We start from the raw sequence: 27919 nt of genomic DNA, 5'->3' as shown, positions 1-27919 counted from the left end.
GAAGGGGTGAACATCAACATGGATCCTTGAGGGACTAGCCTTGTATTTGCCATGAAATTCACACGCTGTGTGACTGCTGAAGAAAGACAGTCCACTTACTCATACTTCACTCCATTTCCTTTGTGAAATTTGAATAGCACTACATTAATAGGGCAATTATTGTAAAAAAAATAACCTTATAATCTTGAAAGCACTTTCTACAATACAAATAACATTATTGTCATCGAAGATTAAGTTTTTTAAAGTGTTTTATTTAAATAATTGACTCCTCTTTTTCTTTTCTTCTTTTTCTTCTCAAATTGTGATGCCATTTTACATTAAAAAATAGCATGTATTTTTAAATACAGATGTTTCAAAACACTAGAAGCAGCAATGGGTAAAACCTCAGAAGAATCAGTTTTATGATTATAATTGTGAGAGGTAATATTGCCGTGGGGAAGAGTTGCAAGCTGTGGACTCAGGCAGATCTGAGGCCGTTTCACTGTGCTGACAGGTGCCAGTTGTGTGGCCCACCGAGGTTGTTAACCTTTTCAGGCTTTGGTTTCTTCATCTAGAAAATGCAGAAGCAAAGCCTATCTACCTCATAGAGTTGCATTGTAAAGTGAGACAAGAACTAGTAGCTGGCACACAGTAGGTGCAGAAAGAAGTTATTGTTATTGATGAAAACTCCACTGAATACACTCTATTAAATCTTTAATGCATGGAAGCTGATTATTTTTATATCATTGCAAAAGTAAAATGATATAATCAACAGATCTTTCAGTGGGTGGTAAATGTAGAGGCTTGTGGGAAAATCCCTTCACAATCACAGCTTCAATTTGATTCATTGGATTTGTATATTTTATTGGCAGCAAGGAAAATTGCCCCTCTTCCTCCCCTCGTCTGCCCCTCCCCCACCTCCTTGATGTTCTAATCCATAAAGAAGAAATAACCGCTGGGGAAAAAGTCAAGCCCAAGAAGTTATCATAGATGCCAGCATTGCTCTATCAAATATAGTTAAGAGGTGTTCCTGAACTATTGATAAGGCATTTTCCTGAATCTGTCTTTATATTTTATCAACAAAGAGATAAGACTACAATTTTTTTTTACCACAATTAGACGTGGGCAAAAAATAAATATTTAAAAAAGGAAAACCAGATTTGCTTCTCGTGAGGCAACAGGTTGGTCCACTTTTTTGCACTGCACAACTTTTCCACATTGATTTCTGCACCTTACTTGCTTTTTAACATGGGCTTCCCCCATGGCTCAGCAGTAGAAGAACCTGTCTGCAATGCAAGAGATACAGGTTCGATCCCTGGATGGGAAAGATCCCCTAGAGGAAGACATGACAACTCACTCCAGTGTTCTTGCCTGGAGAATCCCATGGACAGAGAAGCCTGGCGGGCTACAGTCCATAGAGTCACAAAGAGTTGGACACGACTGAAGCAGCTGAGCACATGCACGTGCACTGTGGGAAACTCAGCTTCACAAATAGTAATATATGACATCATCACAAGGGAGGTAGCGCCACCTACTGTTGAAACTGTGAATTACTCTGAGTTAGTAATTCACAAGATGTTTGATACCTCAAGGGTTGCTGTATTTCCCTCAATTTTTAAAAATATTTCCCGGTGCTGCAGTGAGTTCCCTGCTGCATGCCAGGGTGCCTTGGTGCAAACTGTGAGAACCAAAAGACTGTGGTTAGATTGGCATATAAAGATGTACAAAAGCCAACAGAACCTTAAACTGTGCTATGGTGCTAAGTCGCTTTAATCGTGTCGGCCTCTCTGCAACCCCAAGGACTGTGGCCCACCAGGTTCCTCTGTTCGTGGGATTCTCCAGGCAAGAATACTGGAGCAGGTTGCCATTTCCTCCTCCAGGTTATTTTCTTGGCCCGGGGATTGAACCCACGTCTCCTGCATCTCCTGCATTGCAGGTGGATTCATAACCACTGCGCCACCTGGGAAGCCCATAAATGATAGCTACTCAGAGCCTATTCTTAAGACCTAAAACTGAAACGATTCATCTGTTCATGTAACAGATACAGGCATTAACTGAGGAAAAATAAGGCGATTGAGCAAATGCACTTAAAAGTAGAAGAAATACGTTTTTACATTGTAAGTAATGTAATATTTATATGTGTGTTCTGTTTATATATGCATTCCTTGGTTCCAGTTCTTTGGCTGCAAGTTGATAGGAATGACAGCGACAATGGAGGAAAATGAGAGAATGGGTGTGGGAGCAAGAGGCTACCAGGTGTAGAAGGAGAAAAAAGAAAGCCACATAAGTGTCCAAGAAGCAGCAGAAAATGGATCTGGAGGCCAGAGTCATGGTCAACAGGAATTTGCTATATGGCTCAGGAAACTCAAACAGAGGCTCTGTATCAATCTAGAGGGGTGGGATGGGGCAGGATATGGCGGGGAGGTGCAAAAGGGAAGGGATATATGTATACATATGGCTGATTCCGGAGAAGGCAATGGCAACCCTACTCCAGTACTCTTGCCTGGAAAATCCCATGTATGGAGGAGCCTGGTAGGCTGCAGACAATGGGGTCGCTAAGAGTCGGACACGACTGAGCGGCTTCACTTTCACTTTTCACTTTCATGCATTGGAGAAGGAAGTGGCAACCCACTCCAGTGTTCTTGCCTGGAGAATCCCAGGGACAGCGGAGCCTGATGGGCTGCCATCTATGGGATCGCACAGAGTCGGACACGACTGAAGCGACTTAGCAGCAGCAGCAGCATGGCTGATTCATGTCAAGGTTTGACAGAAAACAACAAAATTTTGTAAAGCAATTATCCTTCAGTAAAATAAATAAATAAAACCATGAAGTGAATACAAGATAAGCTTTAAAATTGAAGCACAAGCAAAAGTAGCAAGACCTTCCTTCTCATGCTGTCTTAATGCGTGTGTGTGTGTGTGTGTGCGCGCGCGTGTGCTCAGTTGCTTTAGTCATGTCTGACCCTTTGCGACGCCATGGACTGTAGTCCAACAGGCTTCTCTCTCTAGGGGATTCTCCAGGCAGGAATACTGGAGTGGGTTGCCACGACCTTCTCCAGGGGATCTTCCTGACCCAGGGATCAAACCCATGTCTCTTCCGTCTCCTGCACTGGCAGGCGTGTTCTTTACCACTAGCACCACCTGAGAAGCCCCGCTGTCTTAATGAATGCTCCTCAGCATTTCTCTGTGGCCAGAAAGATTTACACAGAAACATGTGCATGGCACAGCTAGCAAGGGATGCATTTATTGTGTATAGAAGTGAGGAAGGCCAGTTACAGCTGAAAGATTGACAACCTAAACTCTGATTTCTGAGACAATTCTCATCACCTCTACTCACCTGAAAAGGTAGTGGCAGAAAGAAGTGGTCCTATATTGGGTAAAAGTTAGTGAGCTTAAGATACAGGTCTCAACACAGATAAGGAGTATATTGTTTTCTAAAATACATAACCATTTGGGGGAACTTTAGCTGATTTAGCATAATCGGCCTCTGTGTCACCTGGGAGCTTGTTAGAAATGTAAATTCTTAGGCCCCCACCTGAGATCTATTGAATCAGAACCTGCTTTTCAACAAAAGCAGAATTTTAGGTGAATTTTATGCATATTAAGGGGCTTCTCTGGTGGATCAGTGGTAAGAAATCCGCCTGCAGCACAGGAAACAGGGGCCTTCGGGTTCAATATGTGGTTTGGGAAGATATCCTGGAGAAGGAAATGACTACCCACTCCAGTATTCTTGCCTGGGGAATCTCATGGACTGAGGAGCCTGGCAGGTTATAGTCCATGGGATCACAAGAGTCAGACACGACTTAGCGCCTAAACTACCACCACCACCATACAGGTTAAAATTTGAGACGTGCTGCTTTTAAAAATATGTATGTTGGCCTGAGTCTCACTTTCCCAGAGATTCCAATTTAGTTGCTTTTTAATTAAATATTTATGACTCTAATATGTGGTGAAATTTGAGAACCACTGCCCTAGGAGAATATTATTGGCAATAATTATAGCAAGATGTGGCAAGCTCAGTGATAAAATGGGCATCCCCAAAGGATTGTGGAAATACAAAAGACAGGGGCCAACTGGGCTTGGGGGTTCAGCAGAGCTTCCTAGAGGAGGTGGTGGGGTTGGGATCATGTCTTAAGGGAATAGCATGCTCTAGCCCACACAGCAGAGGGAGAGTTAGCCAGACTTCCCAATTAACTGAATGCAGAAGCCAAGAGAGAGAAAACAGGAGGTTCCAAAAGTCAGAGATTTCAAGATAGAACAATCAGGATTGTGAAAATGTCACTGATGCCAGCACAGCAAACAGAAAGAGGTGCATATTTTCTTGTCAACGGTTAAAGGAAAGAGTATTGGATTTTATGCAAAATCACTTAGATTATCTTTCAGTTCAGTTCAGTCGCTCAATCGTGTCCTACTCTTTGCGACCCCATGGACTGCAGCACGGCAGGCTTCCCTGTGCATCACCAGCTCCTGGAGCCTACTCAGACTCACGTCCATTGAGTCGGTGATGCCATCCAACCGTCTCATCCTCTGTCATCCCCTTCTCTTCCCACCTTCGATCTTTCACAGCATCAGGGTCTTTTCCAATGAGTTGGTTCTTCGCATCAGGTGGCCAAAGTATTGGAGTTTCAGCTTCAGCATCAGTCCTTCCAATGAACATTCAGGACTGATTTCCTTTAGGATAGACTGGTTGGATCTCCTTGCAGTCCAAGGGACTCTCAAGAGTCTTCTCCAACACCACAGTTCAAAAGCATCAGTTCTTCAGCATTCAGCTTTCTTTATAGTCCAACTCTCACATCCATACATGACTACTGGAAAAAGCATAGCTTTGACTAGATGGACCTTTGTTGGCAAAGTAATGCCTCTGCTTTTTAATATGCTGTCTAGGTTGGTCATAGCTTTTCTTCCCAGGAGCAAGCATCTTTTAATTTCATGGCTGCAGTCACCATCTGCAGTGATTTTGGAGCCCCCCAAAATAAAGTCTGTCACTGTTTCCATTGTTTCCCCATCTGTTTGCCATGAAGTGATCTTTGGCTATATGTAAACTGAATAGAAAAATAAGAGAGAAGCATTGTATTTTCCATTTTCAGAAAATTCCATGTCCTTCCTTTCAGCTTTACATAATATAGCAATTCCTTGATAATTGGTATATGGTCTAAAATTAAATTCAGTAAGAACATAGGTAGATATAGATTAGACTTTGAAGACATCGTTATTCATTAATACAAAGATGAATATATTTAAAATCTCAGAATTATGCACATTTATAGGCAAAAAAATTCACATATTATCATTAAACAACACACAGCAATGATTAACTCCCTTGTCTCCTCCATTTTATCCTTCACAATGTTCTTAATCCTCTCCTTCCACACAATGTATTAGTAAAACTAATCTCCATTAGAAACTCTCAAGGTGCTTCTATTTTTAGTAGCATATCAGATCCATTTCTGTGGAATTTGATAAACTGTATATTTCATAGGTATTTTCTGATGTTAGCTTTTTGGAAGTTGGTAATGGTTTCCTTTGGGGGAGTTTATCCAAAAATTGATATGCTGCGCTTTTTTAAATACCATGAAAATGTGAGTTCTCTTTGAGGCTCTGACGTATAGGTCCTCCTAATATGCCTTTCTCTTGAGTCTTTAAAATTAATGTCTACCCAATTCAACAAAGCCACTAGTCTTAGGATAATTAGACAGTAATGTTTTAATGGCCCATAGAAATAAAAGTTGTCAGACATATACACCTTTACAATTAGGAATGAAGCATCATTTGTTCCTATAATTACATGGTCCAAATTCAATAAACATGAAGCAATATTTTATTCAGTCAGAAAGACCATTTAAAAGATGCCATTATTAAGAGATTGCTTTCTTATATTATTTTTTTTAAAGGTCATAAGCTTAGGAGTAGAGACCTCCTGGTAATAATTTAATGGATGGTTTGGAGACTCATTTAACCACTGTTGCTTGAACATCAGCATCAGATTAAATCATCATCATAGCTAACAATTACTGAGTTTTGCTTTGTCTCAGACACACTGCTAATGTCTCAGGGGCATTCCTCACCAATGAGGTTCAACCTAATACCTAGATAATATTTCTATCTCTGTTTTACAGAGGAGCAAACTAAGGCTCAGATAGGTCCACTGCTTCAGCCCAAGGCCTCCTACTGCTAGAACTTGGTGGTTGGCCTCTGTCTGACCTCATAGTTTCTGTGTTATATCCCCTACCTTGTACATCCACTATATCAGAGAGCCATTTTGAGGCTCAAATGAAGAAACAGTCCTAGTATATGCTTTAGCATTCAATGACTGCTTTCAATTCAATGCCACAAATATCTACTGAGGACCTGAGCGGTGAAACCCAAGGGTAGCAAGAAAAGGAAAAAAAAAAGTAAAGACTACTTTTGAAGAGTTACACAGATGTGTTTGCATTATTATTACTTACATTCTTTTAATTTTTCTTGATTTCAATTTCCAGGACATATCAGTGTTATTCAAAATAGTTGTATGTGAGCATTTTAAAATTAGATATGCTATTAGTGGTGTTTTTAGTCCTCATGATGAAAAAGTGACTTTTCTTTTTATTTCCCTTGATAACCTTCTCTAAACTTCTGTTCTGGTTCAGTCACCTGCAATAATCTTTTCTCCCCATGTCAGAACAAGTGCCTTGGGCACATCTTTATTCTTCATCATTTAAATTTAATGCTCAGAAATTTTAACATTTTCATATTTCTACTGGTTAGTGTATTTAAGAAAACTTGCCTTCACTTGCTCCTTGGACGTACTTTTAAAAAAATATTTCAAAAAGTAACTACCCAACTGCCCATAACTGGCAGTAATCCTCATTTTGTTTCCACTGTCAGTGAACTGATTTCACTTTCTTTACGACAAAAGCCTTAATTTCTTATTTTATACTTAAGAAAATGTCCTGGGTAACAGCAGTTCACTGAGTCCTGACCTTCCCTGTCTGCAGTCACTCACATGGAGAACAGAACAGTTAGAATGTCTGACCTTGGTCATAAAGCCAAAGGCAGTATTTGGCTGCCTGAGTCACACCAGCAGAGGGAAGTATGGAAAGCCAAACAAGGGCCCAATCCCTAATCCTGCAACTTCCATGCTATTATGCCTGTGGAATCCTATATCCTTCTGCTTATAATTCAATTTGTTGAAGAAAATGGAGGGATCAAGCTGAATAAAAGACAGTTAAAGGTTCAAATCCTTTTTGTTCCCACTGAGCTGTTTTCCCCTCTATGCTTTACAAACCAAACAGAACTAGAGGTTGTCAGGAGGTTACAGAGACTCTGCATGCTCATTATAACAAATCCCCCCGAATCTAGCCTATAGACATTGTTAAGTATTTCTTTATGCATCACCTTAACTTATTTGTACTATTGTGGAACCATGTAAATATTTCATTTGCACCAGAGTTCTTCATTTTTTTCATGTTATGGGTCCACTCCAGACACATAGCAGAATGGTAACATAAATATAGAGAATGTCAACATCCCAGTTTACACGTCTTTTAGAATCAGAATTGCTAATTATCATTTTGATTGACTCATTCAAAAATCAGATAAAAATCCCTGACATATTGGTAGTCAACAGTCAACAGATTCTTAAACCACTGATTTTTTTCATTTCCATTGGCTTCTGTGGGTAGCTCAGCTGATAAAGAATCTGCCTGCGATGCAGGAGACCCTGGTTCAATTCCTGGGTTGGGAAGCTCTGCTGGAGAAAGGACAGGCTACCCACTCCAGTATTCTTGGGCTTCCCTGGTGGTTGAGCTGGTTAAGAATCTGCCTGCAATGCAGGAGACCTGGGTTCGATCCCTGAGTTGGGAAGATGCCCTGGAGAAGGGAACAGCTACCCACTCTGGCCTGGAGAATCCCATGGACTGCGTAGTCCATCGGGTTGCAAAGAGTCGGACACAACTGAGCAGCTCTCACTCAGTTCACTTCACTCACCTTGATATGAATGACAGGTTTGGTGCATTATTTTATGAAAAACTACATTATATGAAAAACTACAAATATATTGTAACCAAAAAAATTATGTATAGTTTCTTCCAGTTTTCTAGTCACAGAAAGTACATGTGCACAAGAAAAAGGAGACATTTTAAAAGACTAAAATGTATACATGTGTGAAATATATGGATAAATATTTTAGGTGGATTGATGTGTTTCAGAAGACTTGAGGGCAGCAATGAAAGCATAACAAAAAGCCTGAAATATCAGTCTGGATGTCGGATTTAATGCTGACTAGAGGGAATGGAGATTGGAGTTAAGAAGGCTGTTGAAGAAGCTATCTCAGTTATGACATTTTCAAATAGATTTGGAGAGAAAATGCTTTTCATTCATTCAACAATTATTCACCGGAGACTGTGAAGTTGATAGTATGGGCAGCGTGCCTATGTTTGATCCTTAGCTACACTGCGACTACTTGGGTAATATTGGGCGAGTTATTTAACCTCTCTCTGCCCTCCATTTCTTCAGCTGTTAGATGAGGGGCGTGATAAAGTTGAGGTGAGGATTAATTAAGGTAATATACAGAAAGAGCTTAGAATGGGGCCAGCATATCATGCTCACTAGCAAGGAACTAAGGGAAGGACCAGAGTTAAGGAGGGAAACATCCTCCCGGTACTATCAAGTGCATCTTCAGAGAACAGGAACGGTGAAGAGAAGAATGGACCCGAGGTGCCCAGGTGGTGGTGTCAGTATTGTTCAGTTTCCTTCTTTGAAGTCAAGTATTATGGGCCAGAAGATGGGACCAGAGCAGCTAAGGCAGCGGCAAACACAGCTCATCAACAGTGACTCAAAGTTCTCTTTGTCATCCCAAATAAACTAAAGATAAAATGAGCACTACAGTTTATGTAATTTGATGATCCTGGTGACTCTTGTAGATCCTCCTATTAAGGCTCTTTCTCATTTCGTTTTAAAAAAATCGTTATTTAACACCACAGCTTGGAGTTTATATTATTTAAACTACTATGAAATGTTATAAAACTTCAATGCATCTAACAATCAAAAATGACTATTGCACTTAGGGTATAATAATGTTTTAAATTGGAATTATAGTAGCTAAGTTGTTAAGTTGGATTTAACAACATGAGATCCTTATATTATTGAACCAAAGTTTATTATTGTGGGAAAATTACTTTTAATTATTTAATTACCCTTTTTAAGAACAACAAAACTTTTTAAACTTTGACCTTGAGTATATTGAGTACTGATTTATATCAGGTTCTAGGTCTGGTCTTTCAGTTAGTACTTTAGATATTGTATTTAAACCTTTGAATATATATATCTTTATAAACTCTGCAAGACCCTAGACTACACATCTCACCCATCTTTTTATCCTTAAAGATACCTAGCACAGATTTTGCGCATTGGAAACAAATATTACTTCAATTAAGCAGCAATGACCATAAAAGATAAAAACCTGCCATATTTTCTAAAAACTTCCTACCAACATATTGGTGTGGATGATTTGATATGTATATTATTGATAGTGTTTTGTGTTGTTGACAAATGAAAATCTAGTCTTTAAAGTTTGAGGATATGTTAGATAGTAAATATTTAAACCAAATTCATTATGAAAGTCTTTCCGTAGAAACTATTTCTAAAAATTTCACATCAAAATGATACAGGTATTTATACTAGGAGGAAACTCGAGCTTCCTTAGTAGAAACCAGAGACATTAAAGATAACACAGTTGTATGTACATCTAAAAGGAAAGATAAAAATGAAAATACATAGCAAATAATACTGTATCATAAAAGTTGGTTCCTTTATGACTTTTACAAATGAAAAGTCAGACATTATTTAGGATCTCACAGAAGAAAGTTTAGAACAAATTGAGAAAAAACCGGAGTTCACTAATAGAAAACAATTTTTTTCCTGAAACTCCTAAGAAGCTACACTGTGCAGACGACTCAAGTGCTCAGTGAAAGAAAAATCATTTAAGGCCTAAGAATGTTGATTACAGTGATTCACAAAAAATCAGCTATAGAGAAAAATGGAATAACAGAGGGAGAGAAAAATTCTGTATAATGACTAATTCTTTTTTTTACCAACTATATATTCTTCTAATCAACATATTTTGAGTTCTCACAGGAAAAATAATCATTTCTGAAAAATAGTCTCATCTTAACTCTTTCTACTATTTATGAGTACAATTCAGAAGCAAAACATGAAAGAGAAGATGCCAAGAAAGTTCTGCTTTTAAACAGTTATATAAAACTTTAGCATGCTTTATTGTTTTCCTTTCATAAGTTGTGAAGCTTAAGAATCTGGCTCATTTACTTAATCTACATCCTAGCATTGTTTTTTTTTTTTTTCCCAGTGAAGATAAATACCTCCAGGAAGAAATTTTCCCTTCAGAAATCAAATTAAGCCATTTTTATACGTGCATATTCTCTAAGTTTGAGATTATTGCCAAATAAAAGTGTTTAAAAAATTTTTTTAAAGAAATCAATAAAGTAGAGTAGATTATAAGACATTACTTTATCATCCATTTGTATCTTGAGTGTTCTATCTACTCTCCCAACTCTATATATTCTGTAAAAAGAAGAAAAGGGAGGAACCGTTTACCTTGTACAAAAGCTATGATCTTGACGATTACCAATCTACCTGCCTCTTAGGAGGAAATATGATTTCAAAATCAAATCAAGAAAATTAGATAACTTAGGCAGACTTGAGTGGCAGTACTTTAATTTTGTCTCCTTTTCAACAGACTAGACATCATGTTACTTAAGTTTTAAAGTGATAATGAGGCAGGCACAATCTTTACCACAATTCAAACCATCAAGTAACTGCAAAGAAGTGGGGGAGGGTGCTGGATAGGGAGGGACAGAAAACGAAACACGAGATCATCCCCTGTCAGGTGAGGAGACATCTTAGATAGTTTTTCAGCAGAATTTTATTGCAGGAAATTTGTAATGAGACAAGGGCAATGATAATACTTTTCCACATTTTATCAAGCACTACTGTTTATGAACTACTCTCATATGTACAGCATTCCTCGTGATCTGAGCACTGTTCCAGTTGAGCATGATTCAGTCCTTTTGGGTGTGAGGACAGAGTCCCAGAGGGGTTAAGAGACCACACACAGTGCCACTGCCAGCAGATTGGCAAAGGTGGGGATGGAGTTCAGATCTTTGATGTAACTTAGTCTAATACACTTCCCTTAAAAGGCATTATTACCTTGTTAAAGTAGAAGAGGGTATTTCAGGCATGGTGGGCCAATAGAACAGTAGCATAAGGGCTTAGGAGTTAGAGCACTGAGTTTTGTTATTCTGTCACTAAGTCATGTCCAACTCTTTGGGACCCCATGGACTGCAGCACATCAGGCTCCTCTGTCTTTCACTATCTCCCAGAGTTTGCTCAAATTCATGTCCATTGAGTTGGGGATGCCATCCAACCATCTCATTCTCTGTCACCTCCTTCTCCTCCTGCCCTCAATCTTTCCCAGGATCATGGTCTTTTCTAATAAGTCAGCTCTTCACATCAGGTGGCCAAAGTATTGGAGCTTCAGCTTCAGCATCAGTCATGAATATTCAGGATTGATTTCCTTTAGGATTGACTAGTTTGATCTCCTTGCAGTCCAAGGAACTCTTAAGAGTCTTCTCCAGCACCACAATTCAAAACCATCAATCCTTTGGCCTTCAGCCTTCTTTATGGTCTAACTCTCATATCCGTACATGACCACTGGAAAACCCATAGCTTTGACTATACAGACTTTTGTCGGCAAAGTGATGTCTCTGTACTGTTTAGGGCACAAACATCACTGTGAGAACACTGTTTCTAGAAAAGAACAACACAGTTCCTATGATAGTTTCTTTTGTTAGATTGTGGGAATTATCTTTCTGAACTGACTGGCCTACTTTTATGCATGTTTGTGAGTTATACCAGTACAGAATTGCTATTCAGTATATCATAACTTAATCTCCAAATTCAGTAAATGCACACTGGATTCATGCAAAGCAGCTATTAAGGAAAGGAGTGAAATTGGAACCCATTTTAGAATCTAGTTCTTAAGGAAGCAGTTGGAGGTCACTGTCTATTTCCCCTGCAAATGTTCCTTGGCCTCTAGCCCTCCATACTTCAGGATGATCCTGATATGGCCATCCAGATTGGACACATTTCTTTTTCACTGATTGTTTCCCAGTTACTCCCTTAAAGCAAAAAACAGAAAGAGAAAACAAAGCTATTCAAATTATTTAAGAATTTATAAGCTGTTCCCCTGCAAGAAAAACTAAAGCTAATAAATGAACTCATAATTTTTTCTCATAGAATTGCTCACTATTATTTCTTGACTGTATGAGTGGGTTACAGAATTCAATTTAATCATCATTTATTGGACATGTACAGGATGCTTGGGAGTTATGAATTTGAATGAGAAATAATCTCTCCCTAAAGCAAACTACTTGTTTTATAAAGAAATGCCTTTAACTTTTTAGATCCTAAGTAAGAGTCAACATAACTATATTATATCCAACATGTTTTTTACCTTTGAGGAAAAACACATTTATGGAAAAGTCCATTAGCTAGTGAGGAATATAATTTTTTTTTAATTTCTGCTGCTGAATCATCATGTCTCAAATGTCTGCATTTATCTATTAATCTTTTTTTCCAAAGTCTATTTGTCAGGGAGAGAAGGTGAGAGGGGGCAGGCGGAGTATATGTGTGTATGTGTGTCCTTAGATTTGACAATTACTGAAGAGAGGACACTGAAAGCCAAAAAGCTGGATTGTAACTAGTGAGTTACAATGCCTTACTAAATCAGTTTTCGACCAGGGATCTGGCTCTCAGCTTGATTTACCACTGGCTTTTTGCAAATGAAAATGTTAGACTAAACAGGAGCTGAGACTAATGTCTCAGTCTGCCAAAGACCTTGGACTTCCAGAGCCAAGCAAAAGGCAGTAAACAACGCCTTTTTGGGAAAATAACTGCATGCGGTGAAGAAACCAAAATGCATTTGTTTAATTGATAAATCCCAAATGAACAACAACATCTATCACAGTTTATATCATTTGTGCCAATAGAATTTACAAATAACTTAGCCTGGGGTCTCTTATAGTAAATATAATGAATCCAATAGTGTTTATAATTATGGTAGGGAGTGCTGACTGGTAGTATGCTCTGATGCGAATGAACAGGCAGAACTTGGTAAACTCACTGGGTCCACTGTTAACTTTGGATAAATTACTTAACCTCCCTGAACGAAGTTTCTCTGTAAAATGGAGAGAAAATAAAGCTTATCTCCTGGAGTGATTATGAGTATTAATTGATTAAATGAAGCACTCCTGCAGTACCTAACACATAGGAAGTGTTCACCAAGGGTTAGTTTTCTTCTTTCTTTACTAAAATTCTTGAAGGACCACCTGCAGTTCCAGGTCACCTCGAATTTCAAAGATAAAGAACTACCTTAGTTTGCTATCTCCACTGTAATGAATGATCACAAACTTAATAGCTTAAAACAGTACAAGTTTATTATCTTATAGCTTTGGAGGTCAAAAGTCTGAAAGAGGTTTCACTAGGCCACAATCAAGATGCCTACAAGATGTCTTTCTGCAGGCTGTAGGGGAGGATCTGTTATCTCCTTGCCTTTTTGAGCTTCTAGATGCCGTCTGGTCTACTTGGTTCATGGAGACATCATTTCCTCCGTCTTCAAAGACAGCAGCATAGCATCTTCATCTCTCTCTCTCTCTCCTCCTCTCCATCATCACAGTTCCTTCTCTGATCCCAGCTCTCCCCTGCTTCTTACCCTTATAAGGACCCTGGTAATTACATTGAGCTCACCTGGATAATACAACCTAATCTTCCTACTTGAAAATCATCTTAATCGCCCCCTGTAAAGTATTTTTTGCCATGTAAGGTGACGTTATAGTCACTGGGAATTGGGGCATGAACACCTTTGGGAGACCCATTATTCTGCTTACCCCAACTATTATAGCACTAAACTTTTGTTCATTTAATAGTTACTCTGGTACTTTTGACATTAAATTCAAGATATTGAGTGGAAAAGATAAATGTCAAGGGAGTTAATACATTTCTCCTGAGTTTAGATTTAAAATTCTTTTGCTTTTAGCACTTTTGTCAAAAATTCTCCTTCACATAACACAAGGTCTGTTTCTGTGGTTATTAAATCTAACAAAAGATAAAAGATTGAATTGAATGGGGTCATATGGAAACTCTGCAAATGCAGAACACTTCATGGTATTATATGAACATATTTTTAAAGTTACAGCATACAAAATGAGAAAAAATATGGAAGGATAGATAGGATTCAATCAGTGGTTCTCAAAGGAAGCAACTTTGTCCCCTAGGGCACATTTGGCAATGTCTGGAGACATTTTTGATGGTCACAGCTTGAAAGGTGCCACAGGTATCCAGTGGGGAGAGGATGCTGCTAAAATCTTATAATGCCCACTATGGAGTTATCCAGTCTCAAATGTGAATAGTACAGAGGTCAAAAATCCTGAATTAGACAAATCTTTGTAACTCTGCACTTAAAAGATTGTTTGGTACAGAATAAATCTTTAATGAATGTCATAGTTCAGTTCAGTTCAGTTGCTCAGTTGTGTCTGACTCTTTGCGATCCCGTGGACTGCAGCACAGCAGGCCTCCCTGTCCATCACCAACTCCTGAAGTTTACCCAAACTCATGCCCACTGAGTTGGTGACACCATCCAACCATCTCATCCTCTGTCATCCCCTCCTCTTCCCACCTTCAATCTTTTCCAGCATCAGGGTCTTTTCCAATGAGTCGGTTCTTTGCATCAGGTGGCCAAAGTTTTGGAGTTTCAGCTTCAACATCAGTTCTTCCAATGAATATTCAGGACTGATTTCCTTTAGGATGGACTGGTTGGATCTCCTTGCAGTCCAAGAGACTCTCAAGAGTCTTCTCCAACAACACAGTTCAAAAGCATCAAATCTTCAGCATTCAGCTTTCTTTACAGTCCAACTCTCACATCCATACATGACTACTGGAAAAAGCATAGCTTTGACTAGATGGACCTTTGTTGGCAAAGTAATGCCTCTGCTTTTTAATATGCTGTATAGGTTGGTCATAACTTTTTTTCTTCCAAGGAGCAAGCATCTTTTAATTTCATGGCTGCAGTCACCATCTGCAGTGATTTTGGAGCCCAAAAAAGTAAAGTCTGTCACTGTTTCCACTGTTTTCCCATCTATTTGCCATGAAGTGATGGGACCAGATGCTATCATCTTAGTTTTCTGAATGTTGAGTTTTAAGTCAACTTTTTCACTCTCCTCTTTCACTTTCAGCAAGAAGCTCTTTAGTTCTTCTTCACTTTCTGCCATAAGGGTGGTGTCATCTGCATATCTGAGGTTATTGATATTTCTCCCAGCAATCTTGATTCCAGCTTATGTTTCATCCAGCCCAGTGTTTCTCATGATGTACTCTGCATATAAGTTAAATAAGCAGTGTGACAATATACAGCCTTGACATACTCCTTTCCCAATTTGGAACCAGTCTGTTGTTCCATGTCCAGTTCTAACTGTTGCTTCCTGAACTACATACAGATTTCTCAAGAGGCAGGTCAAGTGGTCTGGTATTCCAATCTCTTTCAGAATTTTCCACAGTTTGTGGTTATCCACACAATCAAAGGCTTTGGCATAGTCAATAAAGCAGAAGTAGATGTTTTTCTGGAACTCTCTTGCTTTTTCGATGATTCAGCTTAAGTTGGCAATTTGATCTCTGGTTCCTCTGCCTTTTCTAAATCCAGCTTGAACATCTGGAAGCTCACGGTTCACATACTGTTGAAGCCTGGCTTGGAGAATTTTGAGCGTTACTTTCCTAGCGTGTGAGATGAGTGCAATTGTACGGTAGTTTGAGCATTCTTTGGCCTTGCCTTTCTTTGGGGTTGGAATGAAAACTGACCTTTTCCAGTCCTGTGGCCACTGCTGAGTGCTGCCATATTGAGTTCAGCACTTTCACAGCATCATCTTTTAAGATTTTAAATAGTTCAAGTGGAATTCCATCCATAGAATTGAATGTAAATATCCAGAGAAAATATTTATGTGGTAGTTAACAGACGAGACTATGGTGTCAGACTGCCTGGACTCAAATCCTTCTCCTGTTGGTTGTATGATGCTGAGGAGTCACTGAACTCTCACCTTACCTCAGTCTCCTCATCAGTTGAGGTGATAGGAAGCTGGTCGTAATGAGTAATAGATTATATAATCTATGTAAAGAGCTACAGCATATTTCTTGGCCCATAGTATGGGCTTCATAAATGTTTGCTATTATTATTTTCCCAAATCCTAGATAGGCCTTTGCCAAATGATTAATCAGATAAGAGAAAACTTGATAAAGTATTTTCCATTGTTATAAAAGTCAATCAAATTACATATATAGAAGAATAGAATTTTTTCTGGTCATGATAAGAAGCAACATGGTATAATAGAAAAACAATATGGGATATGGAGGCAACCTGATCCTAGGTTTTGTCATAGGAAGAGAGATTTTCTAGATTCTTTTAGAACCCACTTAACAGATCAAGAGATAAGCCTGGGGACTTCCTTGGTGGTCCAGTGGTTAAGAATCTGCCTTGCAATGCAGGGGACACAGGTTCAACCCCTGGTTGGAGAACTAAGATCCCATATACCTCCAAGCAACTAAGCCCATACTCCATAAGTAGAGTGTCTCTGCGCTGCAAAGAAAGATCCCATGTGATGCGACTGAGACCTGACACTGCCAAATAAATAAATATTTTTTGAAAAAGTGAGAGTAGCCAGGCCAATTTAATAGAACTTGTGAATCCCATTTATAAATGTAGTTACCAAAAATTATCAGTGCCAGGCTCTGGGCTACAGGCCATTTTTCATTCTTCCACCTCAGTTATCATCTCACTTTTTATTGTGGAAATTAACACTTGCTCCCACCAAAACTTAAGTCGTGGGGTATTCGTGAAACCCAACCAGTCAGTCCTAAAGGATCTCAATCCTGAATATTCATTGAAAGGACTGATGCTGAAGTCAAAGCTTCAATACTTTGACCACCTGATATGAAGAGCTGACTCATTGGAAAAGACCCTGAATCTGGGAAAGATTGAGGGCAGGAGGAGAAGGGGGCAACAGAGGATGAGATGATTGGATAGCATAACCCACTTAATGAACATGAGTTTGAGCAAACTCCAGGAGATTGTGAAAGACAGGGGAGGCTGGTGTGCTGCAGTCCATGGGGTCACAAAGAGCTGGACAAAGCTTAGCAACTGAACAACAATGAATTCTTGAAACTGAGGGAAGGATTTCACATTTCTGGCTACTAAACACATGAAAACTCACCCCTCTGTGTATCAAAGGTCATTTCTACTTCCCTGAGACAGTGTATCTCAAGTCCAGAAAAGGAGGCAATGGGAAGGAGTGGCAAGTTTGTGGGTAAAGGTGAAAACAGAGCGGGTTTTTGCCTGTTTCCCTTTGAGGCAACCATGTGGTGGGGGAGAAGCTCCTTTTAGCCTCTGGGCTCCTCCAGGACAAGAAAAGGGTAGATGATCTCATTGATGGTACCTACCAAGGACAAAGCAATCCTATACCTAAGGTCACATTTGCCAAAGACAATGGACAAGTGACAGTCAGACATTAGGGGGTGTGCGATGCCAATGAGGCAGGCAGGGTGGGTATAATCACCTCAGACCCTGGAGAGCAGATCTGTGATTTCACTGAGGAAAACCACAGATGCCCCTGAGGAAAATGATGGATGAGAGCTATTGTCTAGAAACCAATGGATCAGAGGCAGTACAGGACTGCCCTTGGCTCCAAAAGCCCCAAATTTCCCACTGATTTGGGCCATGTGGACCTCTCCTCTTCATACACTCAGACATCGTCTTGGACTGAATCAGGAGCAAAGGGAGAAAGCAGAAGCCAGAAAGACTAGGATTTATTTAAAAGAGTTATCTAAAGAGACTGTATTACTGAGTCAGGAGACTTTACTGGATTGCACTAAATTACTGACTGAATATTCAATCCAATATGGAGTTCCTAGTACTCAGTGGGATTAGAGCTCGAGGGATAAGCTATTTAAAAAAAGAAAGAATGAGAAAGTTGCATCTTCCTATGCACATCTGAGTGCAGTGTGAGAAAATATGTGACCCTGCACCTCAAGGGAAGGGCGCTTCTATTTCAGTTGACTTTACTGCTTTTATTACTCCAGGCACATACTCAAGGCCTCCTCTGATTTTCTCCCACACGGAGGCTTGAAACCATGCCACGTGCTCATGCTGGTTGCCAAGTCATTTTTCTCCCCTCAGTGATTCAGCCTTCTCCAAGAAGTCTTCCTAAACCATCAAAGAGCTAACATACGCCCTGACAGCACTCTGTTCAACTCACAAGTTCCCTCTGTGTTGTTCCGTATGCTTCCCTTATCTTGTAGTTGTTTTTCAGTTGCTAAGTCATGTTCAACTCTTTGCCACCCCGTGGACTGCAACATGCCAGGCTTCCCTGTCCTTCACTATGTCCCGGAGTTTGCTCAAACTCATATCCACTGGGTCAGTGATTATTTCTAACTAATACTTATTAACAGTACTAAAGTGTCTAACTTCTGCTTTTATTCACTTTCTTTTATATAGCAGTCAGTATTTCCAAGCCTAATTTGAAAACGTATATATAGAAGGTAGATAATAGATGTTTTTTATCCATTGCCTTATATAGCTCTTCAGGCCAGTAGGTAGCTCTTCAGGCCAGTAGGTGTTTTAAAATGGTCGTGGTTGACAGTTAAACTATATTTTAGTAGAACAGTGTTTCCATGAAATGGAGCGTTTTCCATTCATTTTCCGTTGGCTTCAGCAACAGGATGATACTCAAAATATGGTTGCATAAAATCTTGAAGCTTCTTCACCCTTAATAGATGACTTCTGTCTCAGCCCTTACAATGTTTGAGGTACTCAAGGGACTACCTCTTCAACAAATCCAGTACAGGTTTGTTTTATTATTGAGGTTTAATTGGTTATTAAATAAAATATTTTAAATCTAAGGTGATATAAACAAATCTGCTCTTTTCAACAAATCCAGTACAGGTTGGTTTTATTATTGAAGTTTAATTGGTTATTAAATAAAATATTTTATATTTAAGGTGATAACTTGAATCCTCTCTTGGATTGCTCAGATTAGATAATGTGCTTAGTGTTTGGTTGTTGTTGTTGTTGTTTATCACTAATTATGTGCAACTCTTCTTGTGACCCCATAGACTGTAGCTCACCAGGCTCCTCTGTCCATGGGATTCTCCAGGCAAGAATACTGAAGTAGGTTGCCATTGCCTTCTCCAGGGGATCTTCCTGACCCTGGGATCTCCTGCATTGGCAGGCAGATTCTTACCACTGAGCCACCTGGGAAACCCTAGTTGCTAATTTACCTGGCAACTTCAGGAACATATATTCTTGATACATAGAATTATCCTCAAATCAAGTGAGAAAGCAGGTGGAAGACACTAAGATTTATTGATTATCTTCTATGTTTCAGAAAATGTCATTTTATCCAATTTTATCTTTATAAATTTCATTCTTTCTTTCTTTGTCATCATTCATTGTTGAAGATCTATAATGTGCCAATATGTCAGGTGCTGAGAATACAAAAGTGAACCAGAGAGGTTTGGTGTCTTTTTTCATGAAATTTGCAATCTAGTTGTTTGCTGGCTGAAACATGAAAATAGCTGTGAAATTCTCAGAAAAAAAAAAAAATCAAGAATGTGCTGACGGCTAACTAGGGAAGAAATTGGGAGACTCTAGCAGGAGAATATAACTTAGACTAGCCACTTAGGGAAGACTTCCCTGTGGAGATCAAGATTACAAAGACCTGATGTATGAATTGTTTAAGTTCATCTAATTGCAGAAAGGAAAACAGATGGAAAGGAAGCAAGACAAGATGTGTGAGAGAGCCTCATTGCAATAGACCGAGGAGAAATGGTGGTGACTTGGACCAGGGTAGCACAAATAGGAATGGAGACAAAGTAGGTGGTGAGGCCCCCGGAGGAGGAAATGGCATCCCACTCCAGTATTCCTGCCTGGGAAATCCCACGGACAGAGGAGCCTGGCGAGTTACGGTCCATGGGGGTCACAAAAGTCAGACAACTTAGCGACTAAACCACCACCACAAGGTGGTGAGTCAGGATATAGGTAAGAGGTAGGATTGGCAGGAGTTAGGGGTCTAATGAATGCAGAGACAGAGACAGAAGGGAGGATTTAGGGTGACTCTCTGGTGGTCCTTATGATTTTGGTGTAAACGTGAAATATTCAACAGGTGGATTTTGAAAGTGAAAAGGCTTGTGTCTGAATTTTGACTTTCCTACTGATCAACTAAATTAATTAGATTATTGTAGTAGTCATGCTGTTCATCTTTAAGACAAAACTCAAAATAATTAACTTTGCCAGGTAGTCCTCCTCTCCTTGTCCCTTAAATGTGGATATTCCTTAGGTCCTTTTCTTCCCTCATTTCAGATACTCTCTCTAAATGAGATTATCCATCTATTTTCATAGATTCAACATTACCTATATGGCATTAATGTCCAAATCTCTGTATAACCCCAGAGCAGACATTTTCTTGAGATCCAGAGTTACGGATACAGCTAATTCCCAGGCAAGTATCTTGGACAACTTAACACTCAGTACTTCCCAACTGATTTCATCACCTCTCCAAAACCATTCTTCTTTATTTATTTTTGAGTTTTGTCTTAAAGATGAACAGGATGACTATGACAGTAATCTAATTAATTTAGTTCATCAGTAGGAAAGTCAGAATTCAGACACAAGCCTTTTCACCTTTAAAATCCACCTGTTGAATACTTCATATTTATGATGTAAGAGGGCAGGAGGAAAAGGGGGCAACAGAGGATAAGATGGTTGAATAGCATCACTGACTCAATGGACATGAGTTTGAGCAAACTGCGGGAGATAGTGAAAGACAGGGAAGCCTGCGTGCTGCAGTTCATGGGGTCACAAGAGTTGGACACGACTTAGCAACTGAACAACTAAATGATGTAAGAATAATTCATTGAAACATATCTCTGAGCTAGGCCTTCTGTTAACTATTTTATATATATTGTTTTATTAATTTTTAGAGCAACCTACCTGTAAACTAAGTATCAGTATTATTCTTATGTAGATGAGAAAAAGACTTGGAGAAATTAACTAAGTTCCCCAGAATTATACAACTACTACATAGCATGACTTTATACCCATTTCTTTCCTTTGCCCAAGATCATGCATGCTTTTAACATTATAGTACTAGTGCTCAAACTTGAGCACTCATCAGAATTACTGGAGGGCTTCTTGAAATACAGACTGCTGAGTGACACCCTATGAGTTTCTGATTCTGGTGGCAGGTGAGGTCTGAGATCTTGCATGGCTAACTAGTTCCAGCAGCCCACCACAATAATATTGGGCGGCCAAAAAGTTCATTCATAACATCTTATAGAAAAAAACAAATGAAATTTTGGCCACCCAATATTCTGCCATCAGCATTTTAACTTGTAAAAATATCATCAGATATAAATTAGTTAACTCATACTAGTCACTAACATCCAAATACAGCATTGTTAAAATATGTTGATAATATAAAATTTTATTAAAAAAATTTTTTACCTATCTAATCCTATGATCTCTAAAACAGAATCCACTCCTAATCCCTGTCACGGACTTTGAGAAATTACTTCCAGATGTAAACTCTATCTAACAAACTCTTCACAATTTTTACAACATTAAGTGTATTTATTAGCATTATGTATATGTGCATTATGTCAAGATATGTATGTATATACATATACATATTAAATTCAGTTAATCTTCAATTTGTCCTAACTTGATTTGTAAATTTATTTTCCCAATTTAAAATATTATTCAGTCTGTTTAGCACAAAGGTAGTCTCTCCACTGCAAATCCAGTTTCTACATTTCAGTCCCAATCAGACATCTTTTAACCATGGCTGTTCTCTGATTCCTGTACATCTCAGATTAGCACTCATTCTATCTCTTCAAGGGCTGCGTTACTTTCTATGAGCATATTAGTCATAACCCAATTTTTTATTTTAGCAAAAAAAAAAATCACATAATTCCTTCCCCTGTTAAGGTACTTTCAGATGTGTCATGTAGGTATGCTTCTGTTTAAACTCTGCTTTCTTGTCTCAATGATGCTTAGAAAATTCAGTTTAGTTACTGACTTAGACAAGTGACTCAGTGACACATAGGTAATGGGAGGAAAGGAGCAGGATTAACTAGCTCCATAAACCACTAAAAATCTGTACAGTTAATGTCACGCCTTTGAATTAGAGTCAAAATCAAGTTGGGAGGTGGTGCATATAGCAAGTAAAAAGATACTGGCACTGCTTTGGTGATGCCTGCCATGGGGTCATATCTGTAACACCAAATTCCTGTATTTACTTGTTAAGGTACTACACTTAAAAAAATAATGACAGAGCTTCCCTGGTGGTCCAGTGGTTAAGAATCCACCTGCCAGTGCAGGGACACCAGTTCGATCCTTGGTCCAGGAAGATTCCTCATGCTGCGAGGCAACGAAGCCCTCTTGCCACAGCTACTGAAGTCTGAACACCTAGGGCCCATGCTCCACAAGAGAAGCCACTGCAATGAGAAGCCTGTATACCACGACTCAAAGACAGCCGCCACTCACCGCAACTAGAAAACTAGCAGTGAAGACCCAGGGCAAACAAAAAGTTAAATAAATAAATAAATTTTTAAAAAATTTTATTATTTTAAAAATAATGATGATAATTCAACAGAAAAACAAGCAAAGACCAAGAGCTCCTCCTGAAACAAAATGCTCCATGTACAGTAGTAAAAAGTCCTGAGAGCCCCAGATGAAATGTGACTTTCTGAGGAAAGTGGATAATTTTTACTTGATGGTGAATCGTTAAAAGTGAACCAGATGATTAAACTTAATGGAACAGCCACATTAAACTGAAATTAGTAAAAAACATGCCTCAGGCAGCCTACAACCTTTTATTTGTTGTTGTTTAACTTCTGCCTTTTACAGTGGCCATGATGAATGACATCACAAAAGAAAAAAATCCAATTAAATTCTAAGAGCTCAATAAACCCCTAATGTCTGCTTGTCACCACCACTTTCACTTGCACTGATGTCTTCTCCCCAAGAAGAGAAAAAAAGAACTGGCCCCAGGGGGGTTCAACAGAAGGGGAGCTGAGTAGAGAAAGAGCACACTAAGGCTTCTGGAAGTTTCTATCCTGTGCACTGCATCAGATGCAGACACTGTGCTGGAAGGGGGGTGAGGTTAAGTTGTTTTATTATCATATGATGCCTTTGTGAAGAGATGCACTTTCCCACTCGTTTTCAAATATTGGTAAATCAGAAGTGGAATCTGCCAAGCAATCTCTGTTCACACTCTTAGTTGGCATCTCCGCTGCCCTTTTATATTGTCCTGGTGTTTGTTCTATAAGTCATCAAAATGGTGTCTCCCGACAGCCTAAAATAAGTTTCTGATTACTTTTACCTGAATAAATCTTGTGACCAGATATGGTATTCACCTACTAAGTGTGCAGCGATTACATACTGAAAGTGATGAAAGAACCAGTCGAGGGGAGTCTATAATCTAGTGGAATGCAGAATATAATAAATCACATGGGAAGATAACAGTTGCCACCTGGTAGAAGAATACTGGCTTTTGATAACAGATTTTACCTGAGCGATACCGTGTGTTTGTTAAATGGGGCTTTCAAAGTCCTCAGAAAAAGTTTTCAAAGTCAAATAAAAGCAAAAACCTGTTTATTATGAACTAAGAGCTAATAATAGTAACAGTGTCTTAAATTTGGAAGACACTTTATAAAACACATGCTTTTATCCCATGTTTATGTAGGAATTAACATAGTATTTGTATATAGTCTCTAAATAGTGCTTCATGATGGCCTTGTCCTGTAGCTCCATTATCTTCATCTTCTGACAAGGATCCTGGTGCTGGGAGGTTAATTGACTCTTCTATGAGCTCACACTTGGTGAGTGAGAGGATGAGCAAGAGCCACACGTGGTTCTCCTGGGGTGATGCTCCCTGCACTGTGCCAGGCTGCTGACCACGGCTGCCCCAGAGCCAGATCCAACGGGCAGTGACATTGGTTTCGTTACTCGTGAGTTAATGAAATAGCTTTTGAAGAGCTCTCTTCAGTCATTAGAATTTGACGATGGAGAGTTAAAACTTTCCCCAGTGGCTCTTTCTGTGTAATCAGGGTTTCAACGTTTTCTTAGCATATCACATTACACAAATCATGGTGTGCACTTGTTTTACATTTCTTATTGCATTTGTCTCACTTCTAAGCAATTTCCTCCCCGTTCGCATTTATCTTGCATTATTTCTGTCAAATTGCTTTCAAGGCTACTAATTGCATGAATAATATTCTCTTCCTCAAACTCTGCTGTTAACTAGCAGTAGCTGTGTGGTGTTGGACACAGTTTGTCTCTCAAAATGAGGTGGCTGCACAGAATAATCTATAAGTCTCTTCTCGCACTCAAGGTCTAATCTGACTCTCACACGATCTGTGTGATTTGGGAAACTCTATGTACTCTAGAGCCTCAGTTTCTTGACTCTGCAATGATGCATTCAATTAGCTCATGTTTCCCAAAATGAGTTTCTTGGAACTGTTTTGGGGAACATCAGTATGGATCACACCCAAAAAGGATTTATAAGCAAAGAAAGTTCAGGAAAGCCAGGTCAAATAATGTTTAGTACAGTTTGGGACTGTAGGTACTCATAGCCTTTCTTAAGTTAATGGGCAATGGGAGACTCCAAGAAAGAGGCAGAATATGAAGTATTTCCCAAAATTATTGGACCACAGAACTTTTTTTCTCAGCATTTTGTATAAATGATATTCCATGGGACATACTTATATAAAGTCTGGGTTACATGTTTTAAAGTCCCCCTTTTGCCCTGAGATTCTATTTTCAAATATGTTTGTAGAAGTAACTCTGAATATTCCATGCAGTGTTAATCAAGAGAACACAGCATTGGTTTGCCTGTTGCTGTTGTTGCCATTACTATTGTAACATAGCTGATGCTCCACTTAGATGGAGTTGAAAAAAGGTAGAGATTGTTACCAAACAGAATTTGGGTCTGCTCAACTGCTGAACAGCAAAGCCAATCTACTGACTCCAGGTTGTAATGAAGGAAAGTACAGCATATATTGTAGGCACCAAGCAAGGAGAATGGGTAGCTCATGCTCAAGACCTGGACTCCCTGACAGCTTTCAGGAAAGGGTTTTTAAAGGCAAAATTTGGCATGAGAATTGCTGCTTACAGACCTTCTTCTGACTGGTTTATGGTAAAGTAACAGGGTAATGTTTCAAGAATCATAATCATCAACCTTCTGGTTTCAAACAATCTGGGGTCTACATGCTTGTGGGAGCATGTAAATCATCATCCTCCACCTTGTGTGGGGGGCTTAGTTTCTGCAGAACTCAAAGTGTTGGTCAGATTGTTATGTATATCTCTTAGGACTGTGTATAACTAGGACACTGTCTTATCACTGAATGATTTGCTTTTCCTTTGTTTGTGCATTCCCTCAGTTCCCTAATTAGTAACTGCTTGAGTCTGCATACTCAAGGGCTTTTATACCCAGGAGGACCTCACAGAGTCCTCACGGGTTTCAAGATTGGCAGCCTTCCTATGAACGCTAACCTTTCTGTATGTATACTTACAACTGAGGTCTGAAAAAAGTTCTTGATAAAAAGCACTTTTTGAAAAAATTTGTGAACAGCCTTAGATTATCAGGAGACCTGTGAGATACTCCCCAAAGTCTTGCTGAGGTGGGAAAATGGGGACTGAAGAAACAGCAGGGAAGTCACCACAGTGGAAACGAAATTCAGAATAAGTAACAAGGGCCACATTTTCCAGTGAAGATCACCCTCTTCACTTTAGTTGTGTCTTTATGTTCATTAGCTCAACCCTTTACCCAGACCCATTTCACTGGCTGTTTATCTTATCAGAGCCGCTACTTGATTGGCTTCAGGGGCAGAGAACCCACTACTTCATAAGGCAGATTATTCAATTTTAGGCTGACTCTAATTTTTAGAAGGTCCTTTCCCATATTAAACTAAAATATGTGTTAAATATTCTTATTCCAAGTGACTGTGTAAATGACCTAGTTGGTGGGGATTCAAGGCATTGTCCTTGGAAGCACTTAAGATGTTTGTTTTTTTTTTTTTTCCAACACTCTGAGTTGAATTTCATAAATAAATAAATTTCACATTTCCTAGAAAATTGACTATAATCTCCATCATATTAGAATCAAAAAGATTGACTAGCTTCCCTAAATTCACCAAGATAGCAAAGTGTAGATGCAGAATGTACTCTCTGATTAAAAAATCCAAAATCTTTTTCTCAACAGTGTATTGCTTCTATAGTAAGTATGTGTACATAAATGTGAGGAGGTGGGTGTATTAACAGAATCTGAAAGCTGTAGTGAAAATAGAGAAATAGTGAAAATAGTTCTGTTCCAGCCAGGCTAATGTGTCCTTGGGTATTTTTCTATTGTTCTGGCCTGTAGTTTTTGATTCTTCAAAATGAAGATTACTAAACTTTACACTAGTTCCAGTTCTGGAAATTTCTGTGATCATAAGGAAACATGCTCATTAACAAATGGCATTTACTATTAAGGATTTCAGTAAACAGTAAAAGAAAAAAATCTGCAACCTTTAGAAAGACTTGAATGAAAGTGAACATAGCATTGCATTATAAAGACAAACAGTTTAGGATCACATGCTTGACTTTTACTTTCTTCAATTTTTTTTTCTACACTAGTTACATTCAGACCAGGATAGAGGAGATGGATCACTTAAATATATCCTTTCAGGAGATGGAGCAGGAGATCTCTTCATTATCAATGAAAACACAGGGGACATACAGGCCACAAAGAGGCTGGACAGGGAAGAAAAACCTGTTTACATACTTCGCGCTCAGGCTATAAATAGAAAAACAGGGAAACCTGTGGAGCCCGAGTCTGAATTCATCATCAAGATCCATGACATCAATGACAATGAACCAATATTCACCAAGGAGGTTTACACGGCCACTGTTCCCGAAATGTCTGATGTCGGTAAGTGAGATGTGATTCAATTGTTTCCTCTAGTACATCAACTGAATCAGGAATCCTATGAGTGAAATTTGCTGAATTGAATGAACTTGAATGCTACATTCTAGATGCACTGTGTTTCAAACAATCCATTTAGGTCCTTTTTGTAAGTGGACCAGTGTCTCCTAAGATTAGTCTTTTTAAGAAAACAACATTTCCTCTAGTGATTAGGGAATGAAAAGTGGCAGAGTGAGAAGGTCAGGGAGAAGGAGAGATCATTTCATCCGCTTCCTCTCCCACTCTAAATGCCCACTTTATTTCTTGATAGTCCTCTCTATTTCTCTTAGCCAATAGTAGAATTGGGCATTAGGTAAGGATCTCTCCAGTGGAAAACAAAAGCCCTGAGTTTACAGTTCAGACTGAAGAGTAATTATATTTGAGAAAGAGACTCAAAGAAAACTTTTTTAAAAATCCATGAATAATATGCAGATGATGTCTATGGAATATATTCTTTATTAAGTGGTGAAAATTGAGACTCATGACATTAATATGATAAGTTAATACTCTGTGCAGAATTCTACTACCAATTTTAATGTGTACATTTAGTTTGCTTAGATTGGGAAACTGTGAATTTTTCTTAAATTAAGAAAAAAAGCCTACTGACATCATTGTTAACCACATTAAAACACTTCAGGAGAGACAGTGACAAATTTTCAACTACTTGTGTAAAGGGTTATTTTAAGTTTCACTCGGTGTCAAGTTCAAAAGGGCTAGATTACATAATAAAAACATTTCCATCATTCTGTGAGTCAGCTATCAAGGATGTTTCAGCTCACAGTTCCAAGACTTGAACAATAGCTAATCTACAGAAATGATTATAAAACATCCAAATTTTTCTCATGAAG

The 27919-nt window shown here is 38.9% G+C and overlaps 1 protein-coding gene across 4 annotated transcripts in view; it reads left to right on the top strand.

Moving 5' to 3' along the window:
- Positions 1-27919, top strand: part of CDH6 (cadherin 6) — a 137094-nt gene that overhangs the window by 79926 nt on the left and 29249 nt on the right. For all 4 annotated transcript variants that reach the window (XM_081523928.1, XM_081523930.1, XM_081523927.1 and 1 more), the window contains exon 3: positions 26744-27038. In XM_081523928.1, the coding sequence (XP_081380054.1) occupies positions 26744-27038 (295 nt within the window). The remainder of the gene's footprint in view (positions 1-26743; positions 27039-27919) is intronic.

This window comes from Giraffa tippelskirchi, chromosome 8 (assembly GCF_054371585.1).
Source record: "Giraffa tippelskirchi isolate mGirTip1 chromosome 8, T2T-mGirTip1v1.2.pri, whole genome shotgun sequence".
NCBI lineage: Eukaryota > Metazoa > Chordata > Mammalia > Artiodactyla > Giraffidae > Giraffa > Giraffa tippelskirchi.
Note: the sequence above shows the minus strand (reverse complement) of the source record. Positions and strands in the feature narration are given on the sequence as shown.